Source organism: Mesocricetus auratus, unplaced genomic scaffold (genome assembly GCF_017639785.1).
Source record: "Mesocricetus auratus isolate SY011 unplaced genomic scaffold, BCM_Maur_2.0 Super-Scaffold_100006, whole genome shotgun sequence".
In the NCBI taxonomy this organism is placed as follows: domain Eukaryota; kingdom Metazoa; phylum Chordata; class Mammalia; order Rodentia; family Cricetidae; genus Mesocricetus; species Mesocricetus auratus.
The window spans coordinates 92,729,345-92,746,520 of NW_024429190.1; the positions used below are offsets into that span (position 1 = coordinate 92,729,345).

The 17,176-nt window shown below is 43.3% G+C and overlaps 1 protein-coding gene and 1 long non-coding RNA gene across 8 annotated transcripts in view; one reads left to right on the forward strand and one right to left on the reverse strand.

The window, feature by feature from the left end:
• Positions 1-1,031: 1,031 nt before the first annotated feature.
• LOC121140721 lies at positions 1,032-2,573 on the reverse strand. Its single transcript, XR_005877641.1, has 2 exons — positions 2,448-2,573; positions 1,032-1,225 (listed from the first exon to the last, which is right to left on the reverse strand). It is a non-coding gene; the product is annotated as an uncharacterized LOC121140721 (long non-coding RNA).
• Positions 2,574-10,102: 7,529 nt separating this feature from the next.
• Nrg3 (neuregulin 3) overlaps positions 10,103-17,176 on the forward strand; it is a 985,840-nt gene continuing 978,766 nt past the window's right edge. For all 7 annotated transcript variants that reach the window (XM_013121168.3, XM_040747666.1, XM_040747663.1 and 4 more), the window contains exon 1: positions 10,103-10,969. In XM_013121168.3, the coding sequence (XP_012976622.2) occupies positions 10,141-10,969 (829 nt within the window). In that variant the 5' untranslated portion in view covers positions 10,103-10,140. The remainder of the gene's footprint in view (positions 10,970-17,176) is intronic.

Consider the following 17,176-nt stretch of genomic DNA (forward strand, 5'->3'; position numbering starts at 1 on the left):
CTCCTGGGCCTATACCTGGAGAACTCTAGCAGGTGAGCATTCAACAGTAATACTTGAACCCTCAGGTTTCCTGTTCACAGTAGCCAAAGTATGCATTCAGTTGTGCCCATCAACAGATGAATGATTAAAGACAGTGTGGTAGGTACACATAGTGATGTATTATTCAGCCCTAAGAAAGAATACAATTTTGCTTCCTGCAGAAAATGGGTGGACATGGAGATCATCATATGGCGTAAAATAAGCCAGACTCAGAAATACACACAACACTTGTTATTTACAAAAGAGAGACTATATGGGAAGCAAAAGGGTCAGGGGAGGGGGGATGTCAGTGCAAATGAGGGTAATGGGAAGGTCAATGTGAACAAAATGCATCGTATTCACATGCATGAAAATGTCATTATGAATATTTTATATAGTTAATATATATTATTTTAAAATACAAGACACCTTAGATAAGGTGTCAAATTAAGTCTTTTGCTTCTACCTCAGTCCTACAGAGAACAGACAGAAAGAAAGACTACTTGCTTAAGGGCTTATTGTGAAGTCATGTTCCAACCTGAGCCTTGGGTCTATGTGCACTGGTGACATTTGTTTACCAAGGGACAGGGATACCCAGAATAAAAGAAAAATATCTGAGACATATATGCATGAACAGAACATATATATACATATATATGTGTGTGGGTGGGTAGAAAATTGTCTGACACATTGTTAAAATATGTGTATGTTTGTGTATGAATCTTAATATTTTAAAATGTTGATATTTATGTACTTTCCATATCATTTTATTGAAAATTATCATTGGAAATAGAAAATTTCACTAATAATACTAATTAGTAGTTGTTTCTTATTTTTCAAATACATACAGTGTTTTAAAATTTAAAAAATATATGCACACTAAGTTTTTTAAACATTAAACTCATGGATTATGATGGTGATATTAAACATGGATATAGTTGGTACAGTTTATGGATTCCACAATTCAGTGCTATAGAGTCCTACTTATTACAAGACAAAGAAAGATTCAAGTCTAGGATTTTTGCATATTTAATGCACTCTCTGCTGTGTACATCCTAAATAATAACAAATAATCAGAACTTACTAGCTAGAAATCTATTCATTTTCTTGTAGAAGCATGTTTTCAAATTCCATTAAGGACTGGGCTCCCATGTTTGCAGAAGTCATGTTGAGCCTGGGCTTGTTGTAAGCAAGCTGTTTAATCCTCCTGTGAAAGCATCAAAAAGGGACCATAAGAAGACATCATTCTCCAAGGTTGGTTCTCTGGCATCATGCCGTAGACAGAATGATCCCCCGGTGATACATCTCCAACAAGAGACAAATAAATAAATGCAGCAAAATATAACATTTTTAAAAGAAACAAGAAATTTCTATCTTTCTGTGTGGAGAGAGAAGGAATTTGAAAATCTGACTGATGTGTTTGTCTGCCAGATTTAAAGATGAAGGATATATGTCTCGCTCACTGGCCAGTGGAATGATCTGATGAGCATGCTTGTCACTTCAAAGGGTCACTGGAGTATGACTTTCAGGAAAGACCGGCTACTAGCTTCTTTTGTGACTACGAGGGAGAATATGTTACCCTTTTATAGCTTTTATCATTCCTGCAGGTGGATACAACTTCTAGCATTGTGTAATTTTTTGAAGAACCTTCCTAATATGTAGACTTCAAGGTTTCTCCTGTATAATCCTCTATTAGACATGGGCTTTTTTTCTTACATTCTTCAATCATAGTCTGAATTTCTCCTTTTAGGGAGTTAGATGAGCATTTAATCTTCTTGCTTATTATCCCAACAACTTAAAGGGAAATGTATTTGGGTTTAAAAATCTGGAAACCATACCAGGTGTCATATACACACCTTAAATGTTAAGAGATAGAAGCAGGATTATGAGGTTGAAACCAGCTTGGGCTATCTATGAAAGGATAGAAATGCATCTCATTGGTAATATACTTATCTGGCAAGTGTTAACACTTACAGTTCCATTCTTAGCACTGTCAAAGTCAACAGACAAATAAATAAGACTCATACCAACTATGCTTTACGGAAAGACTCTTAGCTGGGAACATTGCCCAGATAATTCAGACGTGTGCCTTAAAGACCATTGTAGATGCTGATAGTTTGCTTCTTTGGGACTCTTAGAAAGACAAAAGACAAAAGGCAGAGTTGTGTGTGTGGATGGGGGGCTGTATATAAATTGCATTTGTTTGTAAATCAGCCTTAAGGCAAGTCAGCACCCTCATCTCCTCTGCCTGTCAGGGGAAAACATTGAACTAATTGGATATTTCCCAAGAGATTAGGTTGGCACTCCTAAAATGATGCCTATTAGATTTTGGTGTAATATTTTCTTTATATTTCAAACTAAAACTGTAAAATGCCATTTTGCTTTTCAGTCTTACACAGTGTAGTGGAGACTAAAAAGTATTTTGATACCCAGTGTTTAATAGGAGGTGAGAGTTGACAGATGTTCTTATTCAGGTCTCTGATGTTGCTCCTCTTCTCAGCAACCCTTCTTAGCATGGGGCATGCTTCCATCTATTTCACAAATCCGATGGCTCTTCTCCTAAAGAGCACAAGACAAAGAAGTGTGGGCTATCTGTTTCTTTAGGTATATCAGGCCTGAGAGTTGTCTGTTTCTATCCTTTATTACTTGTGCTTCAAATAAAAAATATCATTGTTCAGTGTAGTTTCCTGCATTCTCAAACATATAATTTCATCCCTGTTTTACCTTGTTCTGTAAGTAATGCAAAAAAGTCTTTCAAGAACTAGTTTACTAGTTTATGTATTTCAGCATCCATAAGTGCACACACATACACACACACAAACAGACATATAGACACACAGACACACAAAGATGGAAGGAGGGAGAGAGAGAGAGAGAGACAGAGAGAGACAGAGAGAGAGAGACAGAGTGAGAGAGAGACAGAGAGAGCAAGCACAGAATGAACAAATAAAATTATCTAATAAATATCTTTACAAAGTTCCAAAAAGGATTAATTCAAAAGAGAAGTCATATTCATTTTTATATTCTTAAACACATTATAGATAAATAGACTTTGAGGAGGTAAACTATAAACAAAGTGTATAATAGAAAAAAATTACAAAATATCTCCTAAATGCTAAGGCAACTAGAATAGGGTGAATATTTTGCTTAATTTAGATGCAGGTTTCTTTTTGTCTAGTTGGTGTTTTGTCTAGTTATGGCTTTCAGTATTTCCATAGGTATTACAAATTTGAGCAATCATTTTGCTTCAAAATCCCAACTGAGGAAATGAAAAGAAATATACAGGACATTTCACTGTTTTTATTTTTATTAATAATTAGTAGTCCACAAACATTCTTGTAATGTTAAAAAGATAACTGTAAGCTTATAAGCCAATGCTGAACATCATCTTAGATTCTACAAAACAATACTCAATTAACATTTTTACAAAAATCTCTCCATCATTTCATACCCCCTAAAGCAGCTTAACACCAGACCTACCCTGCCATATAGGACTGTAGAAAGACTCTTTGGCCACTCCTTCTATTGGTTCTCATAAAGGTTCTCGGATGTAATCTCCATACTTGGGAGACTAAAACAGAAGGTTCATGAGTTCGAGGTCAGCCATGACTCCATAGTATTCTCTAGGCCAGGCCAGGAAACATAGAGTGACTGTCTAAAAACAAAACAAGCTTGAAACACGTGTCAGTGGTGGATAGCTGTCTAGTTTGTATAAAGCTCTAGGTTCAATTCTCATTTCTAGATATGAAAACAGACTCACCAATGCCCCCTTGTTCACCTGTGATAAGACCAGAGAGCTCTACCCTCCCCAATGATTGCAAATTCTTGAGTCATGAAAGGTTATCTGAGATTAGAGATGTCCTATCCCCATGAAATCAGCTGGTTGCAAAGCTGAAAAATTCCTGTTCTTCTAAATGACTGACAGTCAAAGATCACATATTAAATCACCCTAATTTCCTCCTACTGAAGTCCAGTTTTAACCACCATATTGAAACATTTTGGTAGATAGATTTGAGGCATCTACTTACAGCAATCACTAGAGTAAAATCAATTTCACTGACTACTTCTTCTGTCTTTGGCATCACTGATGCTCCACAAAATTATCGCCATTACTAACTTTCTCAGACAATTCTTAATATAAAGCTTGATGCAGTTGGTAATTTCCTTTCCAACATGACTGTATCTTCTCCACTTTCCTCTTACACTTTTGGTCTACACATTGGAATAGTACACACACACATACACACACACACACACACACACACACAGAGAGAGAGAGAGAGAGAGAGAGAGAGAGAGAGATACATCTTAAAGGGTGGTGCTGCTGTTCTACTTTTCTGTAAACCTCTCCTTCAAAATACAATGCGATTGGAAGACTCTTTAGGCAATACTGTTATCTGTCTGTTTCTCATCATTGCAATGAAATATAGATCACGACACAACTAATAACCTCAAATGGTTTATTTATTCCACAATTTTGGAGGCATAAGAGCAAAATCTAACAGTTTTCTGAGTTGAGACCTCTAGGAAGGTCCCTGGATGGCAGAGGCAGCAGTATTTGTTAAAGTTAGTGGTCATCTCTCTAACCAGGAACATGAAATAACTAAGAGACTAGGATTCTGAAATCCCTTTAGTGAGTTTTTCCAAATGACCTAAAGACCTTTCATTTAGTACAATCTTTTAAGGCCAGTACCATCTCTTAATATCAGCGTTCTGGGGGACCATTGGTGTACAGAGGCAACGAGGATTTTCATTAAGCAATCCTTTCTCCTACCTCCATGTTTCAACTACAGCATCAGGGACAGGACACATGACAGTTTTCAACCATTTAATGGCCTACTTCAAGATATTTTTTTCTTTTTAATGATTGAGCCACATTAATTATAAAAGTTTAGACATAGTACATACACAAAAGAAGGTGCAGATCACAGAATACCTGAAAAGCTTTAGAACTATAGACCATCCCCACAGAGTGTGGGTAGATGGGAGTAAAATACAACCCACATGCAGATCTTAATATTCTACTAACAAGTCAAAAACGTAAGGGTCATGCTAGGGGCATCACCTATCGTGGACAAGATTTCAGGGTTTGATACCAAAGCTGTTTCTGCCAGTTTCTCCAAATGGCTTAGACAAATATCTGCCTGGTGGTAGGAATAATGTAAGCTAAGGGAGAATTATGGAAAATTAGCTGTTTGCTTTCTCCCGTGGAGAAATACATGGAGTGTTATGAAGGTTTCCCTCTAAATCTAAAAGAGCAGAGCACACACATTTCTAGAAAACACAGGTGAGGTGCAGCCAAAGAGTTTTTTTATACAAACATTAAATCACATCATTCTTTATGAAAGCAGCAGTATTATTTTGCCTTTCTTAGGAGTAATGAGGCTTGAGACTAAGATGTTTTTCCTAGGAAAACACATCAAAAATGCAGCATCATAAGCTCCTCTATCGTTGTGGCTTCTGTTCACTGCAGTCTGAACTAGGAGTGTGAGATTATGGAGGAATGGCCCAGTGGGATGCTGTCTGGGGTCTGGAGGAGGAAGAACACCTGAACTTTCTACTGTGTTTCCTCTGATCTTCCAGTGTTTGCCTGATAGAGCTTTCTGAGGCAGCTGTCAGGGTAAACCTCCATCAGCCAGTCTTCCAATATTAGATATGGGAATTTCAAGATGGTACATTGTCAAGGTAAGGTAGTGATCTAACAAAATGAATTATCAACCCATTTGGGGAAGAATACCATCTGCAGAAAGGCAAAAACTAACCAAACACTGTGTCTTAAGGGTTTTTTTTTGTAGTGAAGAGACACTATGACCACAGCAACTCTTATAAAGAAAACATTTTCATGGGGTGGCTCCCTTACAGTTTCAGAGGTTTAGTCTGTTATCGTCACGCTTAGAAGCATGGTGGTGTGCACTCAGATGTGTTGCTGGAGTAGCTGAGAGTCCTATATTTTGCAAGCAACAGGAAGTCAACTGACTGTGGCACTTAAGGAAGCCTGCACAAAAGAGACCTCAAAGTTCACCCTCTACCCCGTGACATAATTCTTCCAACAAGGTCACAACTTCTAATAAGGCCACTGCTTTTGGGGGCCAGTTTGTACCACCACATGCTGGCTAAGCATACAGCAAATGCAACTGAAAATGCCAAGAATAAAGTGCTGTTGGTACCTAGACATTGCACTTCTTTTATTCTAGCTTATTTTGTTGTTTTCTGTCAACCACTCTGCCTACAATATAAACTCCATGAAAGGCAGGTTCCACTCTCTATTGTATCTTCCAAGCCTCAAATTTGGTTCATGATTAATGAGCTGAGAAAAAATGAAAAGTAATAAAGACAGAACTTTTCTCAAAATCAGTTCTCTTAAAGTGCCCCATTCGAGGGTCGGACTGGCTTCCCCTTTTCGGGATAACTTCTTCAGAGCTCTGATGAGTATAATGTGACTTATCAGACTGGACTAGTTTATGGGATGATAGATTATATATGTTTGGCCAATGGCTACTCCAAGCCTTATGGTTCTTGATCAAGATTTTTAAAGAAATCACATTATAATGATAAAAAACAAATGGCTTCATGCTTCTGAGCTTAGAGAATCAGGGTCTTTGAAAGAACTAAGTTTCCTCTGGCTCAAAAAAAGTAGCTGATGACCATGCTTCAAAGGTACCACAGGAAATTAGTCTACTTAGTTATTCTTAGTTACACACTTTCATAAAATTAAGCAGCAGTTCCATTTCCTTGTTGAGGATCTGGTCCAAATGAGTTATTTCTTTCCATGACCAGAAGCAGAGAGCTAACTTGAAACTGTGTCTACATGTGAGCCTACTCCAGTGTTTGGCTTCAGTAAGCTATGAGTCATCAGAGTCAGGTAGGTGTCTTAGCTACTGATTTCACTTTTTGATGGAATAGCTAGACTTTGCTCTTGTCCACAGCTTGAGGATACAGTTTATACAGTACAGCAGGTGTGGTGGCAGCTTATGGGCAGCTGCATGCACTGCAGCCACAGGAAATATGGTGTGATGTGTCCTGGTGCTCAGTTCTCTCTCTCCTTTCACTCAGAACTGGACATTAGTCCATGGATTACAGTTTGAGTGAGACTTCCCCTACTCAATTGACCTGGCCTGGAAAATCTCTCACACATATTCTCAGAGGCTTGTCTCCTTGATGCTTCTAAGTCATGCCAGTTAATGGACTCCAATTTGGTCTTTAGCAGCAAGAGGGCCCATCACTTGTTCTTGACGACTGTGGACAAAGTTCTCCAATTTCAGTCCAAATGATCACCACCTACTACTAGAAAGCCTTACAGCACAACTCCACCCTGAGGATAGTTACAACTGCTAAACATCCCTAGATGGTCTGTTACAACCTGTGTCCTAAAGGAAAACTATCACTACCTTGGCATTGGGCTCCCCTGTCCTGCTCCCACTGGAGATACTTCCTGTGAGAGCAGCTGATGCTCAGTACAGTGGCTCATGCTCCAGGAAAATATGACCTCAATAGTGAAGCTTGAATAAGCTCTTAAGCAAAGAGGCAAGGAGAAGAGAGGAAATTTGGAAAGAGAAGACAAAACAGCTTTGGGAAGCAATGAAGGGAATGTGGATACTGTCCAATTGTGGTTTCAGGAAGAGAGCATTTACCCGGAGGAGCATTACAGCACCTCTCTGTGATTTGGATGTATTCCAGGGGAGGAGGAAGTCAGCAAAGAACACAGAATACCGGGGGCGGGAATTGGGAGGGATGGTGATGAACTAAGTGCAGAAAAGAAATCTTTCTCAAGTCGCCAACAGCAGCACCTACTATAATGTGGAAAGGCTTTTATTTACTGCATGAGAAAAGCAGGGAGCAGATGCCTGGCAGCCTACAGAAGGTTAACGCTGGGTTAATTTTTACTTATGCCTTGCATTAGAAAGCCTAGATTTTGGATTCCACTTTTTTGCCCCCCCACTTGCAGTTCTCAACGCCATAATTCAGCACTACTAGGTTAGGGCATGTTGTGTCAAATTAAAAACCAAAGGTTTTCCTATGGGGGAAATCTCAGTGTTAGAGCTAAAAGAGGTGACAGCCACATTACTGCCATCAAAAATAATTTATTAATCACGCCTGAGCAAAGAACTCTGGTAGGCACTGTTCCCCAAGGGCTTCCTGTTTGAACGCATTCTCTGCACTCTGCCATCTCCTCAGAGTAGCATTCGCTTTTCCTCTTCACCTGTGAATAAAATGGATACCTAGTAGGAAACTTCATCTTGGCGGAGTGCATCACAGGACAGGAGAATGCAGAACGCATCACTACGAGGAAGTTGCTGTTATCAGCCTCCCATTCTTGCTCGGCGCTTGTAGAAGTAAATTAATACATAAATAAAAATTTAAAAAACCTAAGTCTCCTCTTTCCTTTCCGCTTTAGCCTAGGAATCCGGATAGCGTCGGGAAGCACAGTTTTGCACCAGTACCTTGTAACAGATCAGCACCGGCTCTTGCTCCGCCCCCTTCCTTTCTCTATGTGCCACCGGGTTCTCAGGGAGGTACCACAGTGCACCTGGACTGGAAATACTCATGCTCATGTATCCTTGTACCCAAGGGAAGAATCGGCCAAGTTATTTGAGAGACTAGGAAGGATCTTTTCTCATTAATTTTTCTTTTTTTTTTTTTTGCCTCTTGCACCATGACGTGTGTACGAGGTCGTACCTACATTTACCAAAGACAATACTTTTGAAAAGGGAAGTTAATGGCTTGGAGATCTGATTGCAGAAAGGTCGTCTGCTTCAGCAGCATCTGTCAGCAACTCCGAAGGAAGGTAGCTCTCAGTTCAGCCTCACCGCGGCGGGGCAGTGGAGCTCAGAAGCGCCCTCCCACCTAACACGCCCCTGCGCCTTCTCCCAGCAGCTTCAGTCTCTGACCCCACAGGATATTCAGAGACCCGCATACGACTGATCGGGAGCTGCGGGTGCTGTATATCTCCAACGGGGGTCCGCTTGGATCATATATTTATCTAGCGCGCTGTAAGAAGGCACCATTAGGTGTTGGTGGGAGGCGCTACTCTGTCCGAATCCCACCCCGTCCGCGGCGATTCCACACACACACACCCGCACTCGCCTGGCTGTGTGCGAGAAAACGCCTGGAGCACCCTTCCGCTGGGGATCACTTTCGCCCAGGACCCCCTAAAGCTGTCTCCCGTTTCTGCTTTCCCGGTAGCCGCGCCGGGACTGTTTGGAATCCTTTCTGTGCTGGTCGGGGTGCGCCCCAGAGTTCCCCGGTCCGAGGCGACGGCGTCTTCGCTTGCTGGAGTTTGACTCAGGGGTGGTGGCGGCAGTGGCTGCGCAGAGCCGCGGGCGGCGGGAACGAGGCGAGCCCGGCCGCTCGCCCTCTGCGCTGCGCTAGGATTGGTTTCTCCCGGAGAGCGCTGACCGAGGGTTGGCTGCCGGCCGGCTGAAGAACAGGTGCACCTCATCCCGGGCTCGCCGAGCAACCACTGAGCATCGCCGCGCTCCGGGGTAGGAGAGCGGCTGCCAAACTGACCCCCTGTGTCGGAATGCCGCTTGCCGGCGCCGGGCAATCAGAAGCTGCCCGCCAGGGCCCCTGAGGGCGACGTAAGGCTCTGAGGTGGGGGCAGCGGCGGCGCGGGTAGGCGCCCCAGGGAGCGGGCCGGGCGCGGCGCCCCGAGGATGCCGGCAAGGCTGGAGTGCACACAGGCGGCGGGCAGCATCCAAGGCGGCATCAGCATCAGCATCAGCATCCAAGGCAGCCTCAGCATCAGCGGCAGCATCAGCACCATCAGCAGTCGGGGGACCCCGGCGCGCAGGAGGCTGCAAGGCGGGCTGCAGACGCGCCCCGCCGCTCCCTGACCGGCCGGCGGCGCCGGGGCCGGTCTCGCCCCTCTTTCGAGCTCCTCGCCGCCCCCTCCCCGGCCCGCGTCCCCTCCCCCGTCCTCTCCTCCCCGCCCGCCGCCCGCCTCTCGGGGGGAGGGGCGTGGGGGCAGGGAGCCGATTTGCATGCGGCCGCCGCGGCCGCTGCCTGCGCCGGAGCCCGCCGCCGCCGGAGCCCGCGCCCGCGCCCGCGCCCGCGCCCGGCCCGCGCGGCCCCATGCCTCTGGCGCGGCCCTCGGGGGGGCGACGGTGAAGACCGGCTCCTAGGATGAGTGAAGGGGCGGCCGCTGCCTCGCCACCTGGTGCCGCTTCGGCAGCCGCCGCCTCGGCCGAGGAGGGCACCGCGGCGGCTGCGGCGGCGGCGGCGGCGGGCGGGGGCCCGGACGGCGGCGGAGAAGGGGCGGCCGAGCCCCCCCGGGAGTTACGCTGTAGCGACTGCATCGTGTGGAACCGGCAGCAGACGTGGTTGTGCGTGGTGCCTCTGTTCATCGGCTTCATCGGCCTTGGGCTCAGCCTCATGCTGCTTAAATGGATCGTGGTGGGCTCCGTCAAGGAGTACGTGCCCACGGACCTGGTGGACTCCAAGGGAATGGGCCAGGACCCCTTCTTCCTCTCCAAGCCCAGCTCTTTCCCCAAGGCTATGGAAACCACCACTACCACCACTTCCACCATGTCCCCAGCCACCCCCTCTGCCGGCGGCGCAGCCTCCTCCAGGACGCCTAACCGGATTAGCACCCGCTTGACCACCATCACTCGGGCCCCCACTCGCTTCCCTGGGCACCGGGTGCCCATCCGGGCTAGCCCGCGCTCTACCACGGCACGGAACACTGCTGCCCCCCCGACGGTCCTGTCCACCACGGCCCCTTTCTTCAGTAGCACCACGCCAGGCTCCAGACCCCCGATGCCAGGAGCCCCTAGTACGCAGGCAATGCCTTCCTGGCCCACTGCGGCGTATGCTACCTCCTCCTACCTCCACGATTCCACTCCCTCCTGGACCCTGTCACCCTTTCAGGATGCTGCGGCCGCCTCTTCTTCCTCACCCTCTTCCATCTCTTCCACTACCACCACCCCAGAAACTAGCACCAGCCCCAAATTTCGTAAGTAGAGTCCTTGTCTCAGCTGTGATTTATTGCCGAGTTTCTTTCTGCCTTCTGGCTCTCTCTTCTCCTGCTTGCCACTTCCCCGATACCCGGTGTGGGGCAGAGTGTGAAGCTATGGTTAAAAATGGCCTCAAGGGGGCCAAAGGTGTGGGTCTCTGCTGTGTCTGTGTGCAGAGTGGGGGCGTCAGGCAACTGGAGGAGATCTCCAGAGCCAGGGCTGCTACTTCAGTGGGTCCCAGATGAGAATAGACTCCCGACTCCCTTCAAAGGGTTAAGGCGAGTGTAAATGCTTTTCACTGCAGGTTTGAGAGTGAGCCCAGGTTGAGTTCCCCGTAGTGGCCTGGAGAGGAATGAGACTGCTCCAGTGCACCCAACCCTTCCTGTCCTCCTGTGGGAAGCTTTTCTAAGCACAGCCGAAACTGGCCTATGATAGCTCACAAAGGGAAGTTATGACCAGTGTGGGGGTGAAGATCGAATGCAGGTATTTGGTAGTGATGTCCTCCTCCGGATGTAGCTGTTGACTCTTCCAGGATCCCTGCTGGGGCAGCGCCTAGGAAGGGTTAATTAGAAACCATTGGGAAGTAGGGAAATGAGGCGCTCCCAGATGGACCCATCCCTTCAACCTGTCCCTGGCCATTGCCAGGTGTGGAAATTGTGTCTGAGGCCACTGGAGTGAGTTAACTGCCAGGAAATGCAAAAGGGACGCTGCAGAGCTGCGGCCCCCAGAGTCCTGGAGAAGGAGGAGGTTTTTTTTCTTCCTTTTTACATCTGTGCCAAGCATTTGCTTTTGTTCCTTTCCCAGAGGGGTGAGGGGTATAAACCCGATCTCTTCCTCCCACACTGTAATTGATGAGCAGACTAGGACCCGGTTTAGTGAGATGTCCAAGCTCTTTGTAACATGTCACCCTTTGGGTATAACATTTCAGGCTGGCTCCATTGGTGTCGGTGTAGCAGCCAATGTACCGGTACCCCTAAACATGGTTGCTTTCTCTTTGGAACTGTAAGCTTTCTATTTTTATGAACGTTGCAGGTAACTAATTGACCTCCACCCCACTCTCTCGGCTTAGTGAACATAAATTCCAAGAACCCCCTGTTTGTGCCTGAGGATCGGGATCAGAAAGCACTTGTCCAACCTGTGAAGGTTATTCAGGACAAGCCCCCAGTATGTTAGTTCAAGTTCCAAGCAAAGCCATTCTGGAAGAAAGAAAAAAGAAGAAGAAAAGAAATGGTCTGGATGGGCTGCCCTTAGTATTCCTGTTTTGAGCTGTGTAGCATCTGGGCAAAGAAAAGTGTTCCTCACTGCACTGTGCTGGTAGGAATGTGATGGTTGCTTTCAGTTGAATTAATTTTTATTTCCCTGACCCCTGCTCTTACCTAGGGTGTTACTTAACATTTGTGACTTTTTTTTTAACCGTAGTGTACTTGTAAGTAAAGGCCGGGGACAGAGACTTTTGCTTTTACACTGCTTTAGAAAAATGCATCTATCCTGTGATGGTCAGAAAGGAGCCAGAAAGGCAAAGAGAAGGAGGATCTTTGCCACAACCTAGAAAGGCAGTGGAGCCAGCCCCTTGGAGCTTCCCCCTGCTTTTCTCGAAACGGTGATTTCTGAGAGCATATTTTTTTTTCCCGAGGAGGGAGGGTATTCAGGTTCCTTCAACAAATGAAGTGTTGTGGCCTGATAATGGACTGGTGGTGCTTGTGAGCACATTCATTGGACTGAAATAGGTTCCTGTCTATGTTGAAGACCTTAGAGTTTTCATCTGTTCTGAAGCAGTTGGTATGAATAATGGATCGTGGCTCTACTTCTCACCCCGGGGCTGTGGGGAACACGGTGGGGGCATTTCCCTGTCCTTTCGGTATTGATTTCCTACCTTCCATCCTGAGGCGGCCTTTAAAGAAGAGCCCAAGGTAATTATTTCTGCCCCTCCATGATCTTGTTCTACATTCGGTAGAAGGGATGTCAGCCTGTTTAATAAGTCATGATTATTGACACAACTCTGTGCCTCAAGGAAAAAAGGTGTGAACTCTATAAAGGGTCTTGGTGCTTGCATAGACCTGTAAGCAGTGTTTGTTTCATTTGTAACTAGGGTCCAAGTCTCTCTCTGTCTGAAATCTTTAAAAGAGGGTTGAGTAAAGAGATAAAAATGCAAGTATGCAGATCTAGCAGTCAATGGCCTGGTTTAGCTGCACTAAGAAGGGGGTTTCAAGGAGAGGAGTGTGTACTTCCCTTAAAAGGTGAGTTTATATAGGTAAGGTGTATGGTGACTCAAAGGATAAATAGTTTATTTTTTCATGTAAGATTTTTGACTTATTAACAAGGTGGGAGATATTTCATTTCTATTTTCAGCACTGCTGTGGTAGGCTCTCATTCAAATTGTTCACTTGTTTTCATTATGGCATTAAAGTTCCCAAATGATAGGCTTATGCACATCACCCATCTCTATACTTTAGTAGGTTTGTTTTTCCCTTTGCTTTCCCACACCCATTGTTCAGAATGATCATCCTGGCTTCTTGTGTAGCATCTGGAGGCAGTTAAGGATGCTTCCCTGTTTTTGTTGAGACTAACCCACATATTCTTTAATGGCCAGGGTCTTGGCTTTTTAAGTAGAACATTTCAAGGCTTAGGGGATGAATACATTTGTGTTCATCTTTAGCAATGACTACTATTTGTAAAATCGTCATTGCTCTTTGAGTAGAAGCTTGTTTACTTAGAAAGATTATGAGTGTTCACTGCACTGGCGAATTGATAACAGGAAATAAAATTGTATTTTGTTACTTACCTTACTTGCTACGTGAAAGCCCCCCCCTTTTTTGATGAGAGATCGTGGGAAAAAAAATAAGACTGAACTTAACCAGCAAGCAAACAAAGAAAGTGTGGCATTTTACTCTTAGCTCCCTGTCTCTATCCTTTGAACAATGGGGTTGTCCCAAACTCTGCTGCTTCTTTGGGACTTCTAGTCTATTCTGTGGCCCAGAGCGGTCTTTTCCTTCAGATTCTTGAAAACAAATACCATGAACACACTGCTCCAAGACTCTAGAGTCAGTTCCATATGATTCTCCAGAATACATTTTCTAGTCATGGTATAGATTAAGGTTTCTTTTGTTGTTGTTGTCTGGTTTTTTTGTTTTTTGAGCCAAAGGAGGCTCTGTACTACAGAAAGAAAGCGGTGATTCTGTAAAAACGTACAAACACTTTCCCTTAGATGTAAGTTGGAATTGTTTCTTCCTATTTCAAACTTTCCTATGTAGTACTGCCAGTGCAATCAGGGATTGTTCTGGACCCTTGAAATTCTTTTACTTAGCTGAGAGCACTGTTAACAGGTGGGAAAAAAGAAAGCCTGAGCCTCCGGTGAAGTTCAAACCAAGTGCAGCTGTTAATGGTTTCTTCTTGTTGCCATCTTTTGAGTGCTTCTGTGGTGAATGCTCATGAACAAGATCACAAGTATTGAATAGTATACTCACTGAAGGGATTTGAAGATAACATGTCCTATGGGTGTTTAAACATGACAGGGAGTTGGTTTTAACTTACTTAGGTAGCTAAATAAAGTTCCATCAAGTCATATTAACTTTAAAGAATTTAAAGAGATCCATTGCTGATGTCAACTGTTCTGCTTGTTTTTCTTCTCAGCATCTTTGCTCTTGAAATAAAAGTGCTCAGTGGCTTTATGAGCAGCCTCAGTTATAACTGCTTTAAAAAGTTAAGCCTGTATCTTATGTTCCAGATTCATGAGTCAAGGCATTCAGAGGAATCCTAGCAGAGAAGGTACTGACCTTATAAATGCACATTGACCCAAATTGGAACTCAAGATCAATGTTTCTTATGACATAAGATTGAATTTATTTTTCATATGAGCTTATGTTGCATTCCAGATAGGTTTTTATTCTGTCATTATTTCAGGATTATAAGACTTTTCTGCGGGCTGGAGAGATGGCTCAGCCGTTAAAGGCTAGGCTCACAACCAAAAATATAAGACTTTTTTGCTTCAGCCTTTATATTGTGAGTTTTGAGAGAAGAATGCATTTTGCAGTCCTAACCCGAAATAAAACAACAGCACTAATAATGGGGGGGGGTTGGCATTGCTTTTCCAAACTGCTTTGAGGGCTCTTTTGAATTTAGTTTTACTTCTTTGAGAGTAAATATTTGAAGCATCCCTCCTTGGTCTTAGAGAACTGTGGTAAGTGTTGGATGGAGGTTATTTTGCTACTGGAGAATGTCTTGAAGGCTTGATTTGGGAGTATAGTCACCTACTTTTTTCTGCTCTTTTTCAAATGAATTCTCAAACCATGCACTATTTACTTGTAAACTTAGGAGGAAGGAAATAAACCAAAATCAAAATAAACAGCAAGCAAGCTGGCATGTGGCACTCTGTGTTACTGTAGAACATGGGTTCTCGAAGATGACAGTCAACCACATCAGAAGTCCTGGGACAGATATGAAATTAGTGCTGTCCCTAGGGAGCCAATATGTGTGTGTGAGATACTTGCCCTTCCCTCTGGATTATTCAACCCTACTTCTGATTATAGCACAATGAAACGAAAGAAGGATTTCAGCCTATTCCTACTGTATAAATTCTTTTCTCAAATCTTCATATCTAGAGCCAAAGCCTATCTCAATATTCTATCAGGGATGCTGAAATGAAAGATGAGAATTGGCCCTGAAATATATAAAGGCAAAGGGTGAGACACAAACATAGGTCTTTAAAATGCATTTGAATCTTTTCTGGATAGAACTGAATTTCATTTCAATCTGGTTTTATCTTCAGAGTTGCATGTTGGGAAAAACAACACTATGTTGCCTTGAAAGATAGTATTGGCAAATTTTGAGGCCTTAGACATTCAGCTCATCCATACCTGGGGAAATTTTCTGTAGACCTCTACACCCAAGTAAAAGCAAAGGGGAAAGGATCCAGTATGCAGTGGGCTCAAACTATGGTTTATGACAGGTCTGCATGTTTACCCAAATCACCTGTCAGTGAAAATGGCTGCATGCATATAGTTTGGCTTTCCATTTCTTTATTCTTCCAGAAGATCTCACTCATTCCCACAATCCCTGCCCTTTACTATATTGAAGAATGGCTTGACTGAATATTTCTTACAGACTCCTAACTTTATGTTTATTGTTCTGGTATTTATTTTTTATTATGGTATAGATACTACTCATTGTCTTAAATATCCACATTTAACTTCGTGTTATTTCAAGTTGTTCTTTTAGTGGTGTGTGTGTGTGTTGTTATTTTATTCTTTATTTTGTTTGACATTTTCATATATTTGTATAATATTTTAATCAGACTCTCCCTTAGTAAGGCATATTGGACTTTCTTAGATGACTTAGGAAGTTGAAACTCATTTTTCCATTTCTATGAATCACATTAACGCTTTTTGTGCTTTAGAAATTTATCTAAAGTACTGATAGGATGTTACTGACAATTTATTTTTCTATATTATATTGTCTTATATAACATACATTTGTTTGATTTAACCCTGCTTTTGTATAACTAAATGCAAGTTATTATGTCCTTTCATGTATTTTCATAGCTTATGTGATACATTTTATCTTTTATATTCATTTATTAAACATTTACTATGAAGCCTTAAATGTTTTTTGTTGATTTTATAAAATTGTGGAAGTCACTATTAAAAATGATACAGGTGTCGTGACACATGCCTTTAATTTCAAACTTCAGTGGATAGAGGCCTCTATGAGTTTAGATCTGTGTAGTTTGGAGGTACTTTGGTCTACATAGAGAACTCCATGCAAGGCAGAATTATAGTGTAAGACCCTTTCTCAAAGAATAGAAATAAATAAAATGAAGGAAGGAAGGAAAGAAGGAAGAAGGAAGGAGACAATTAAATAATATACATTTATTTTTTCATACATTGATTTGGGGCCATAGTTTATTCTTGAATATACATCTACTTATTTAAGGATAGCATGTGTTTCCAAAGGATCTCCAACTAATTACTTGTTTCTTTTTCAAGGTATTGCATGGGATGATGCATACTTGGAATCTTACCCTCTTGCGATCAAGGCAGGAGCATGAGTTCAAAGCCAGTCTGAATTTTTTTTTGCAAGGTCTGGTCTCAAAATTTAATATAAAACAAGACACAACAAGGGATATTAGTGAAGGAATTTACAGGCAAAGGATTTTCACAGACATTGTAATATGTTCCTTGGGGATCTTTTAAAGCTTTATTCCGTGCCCA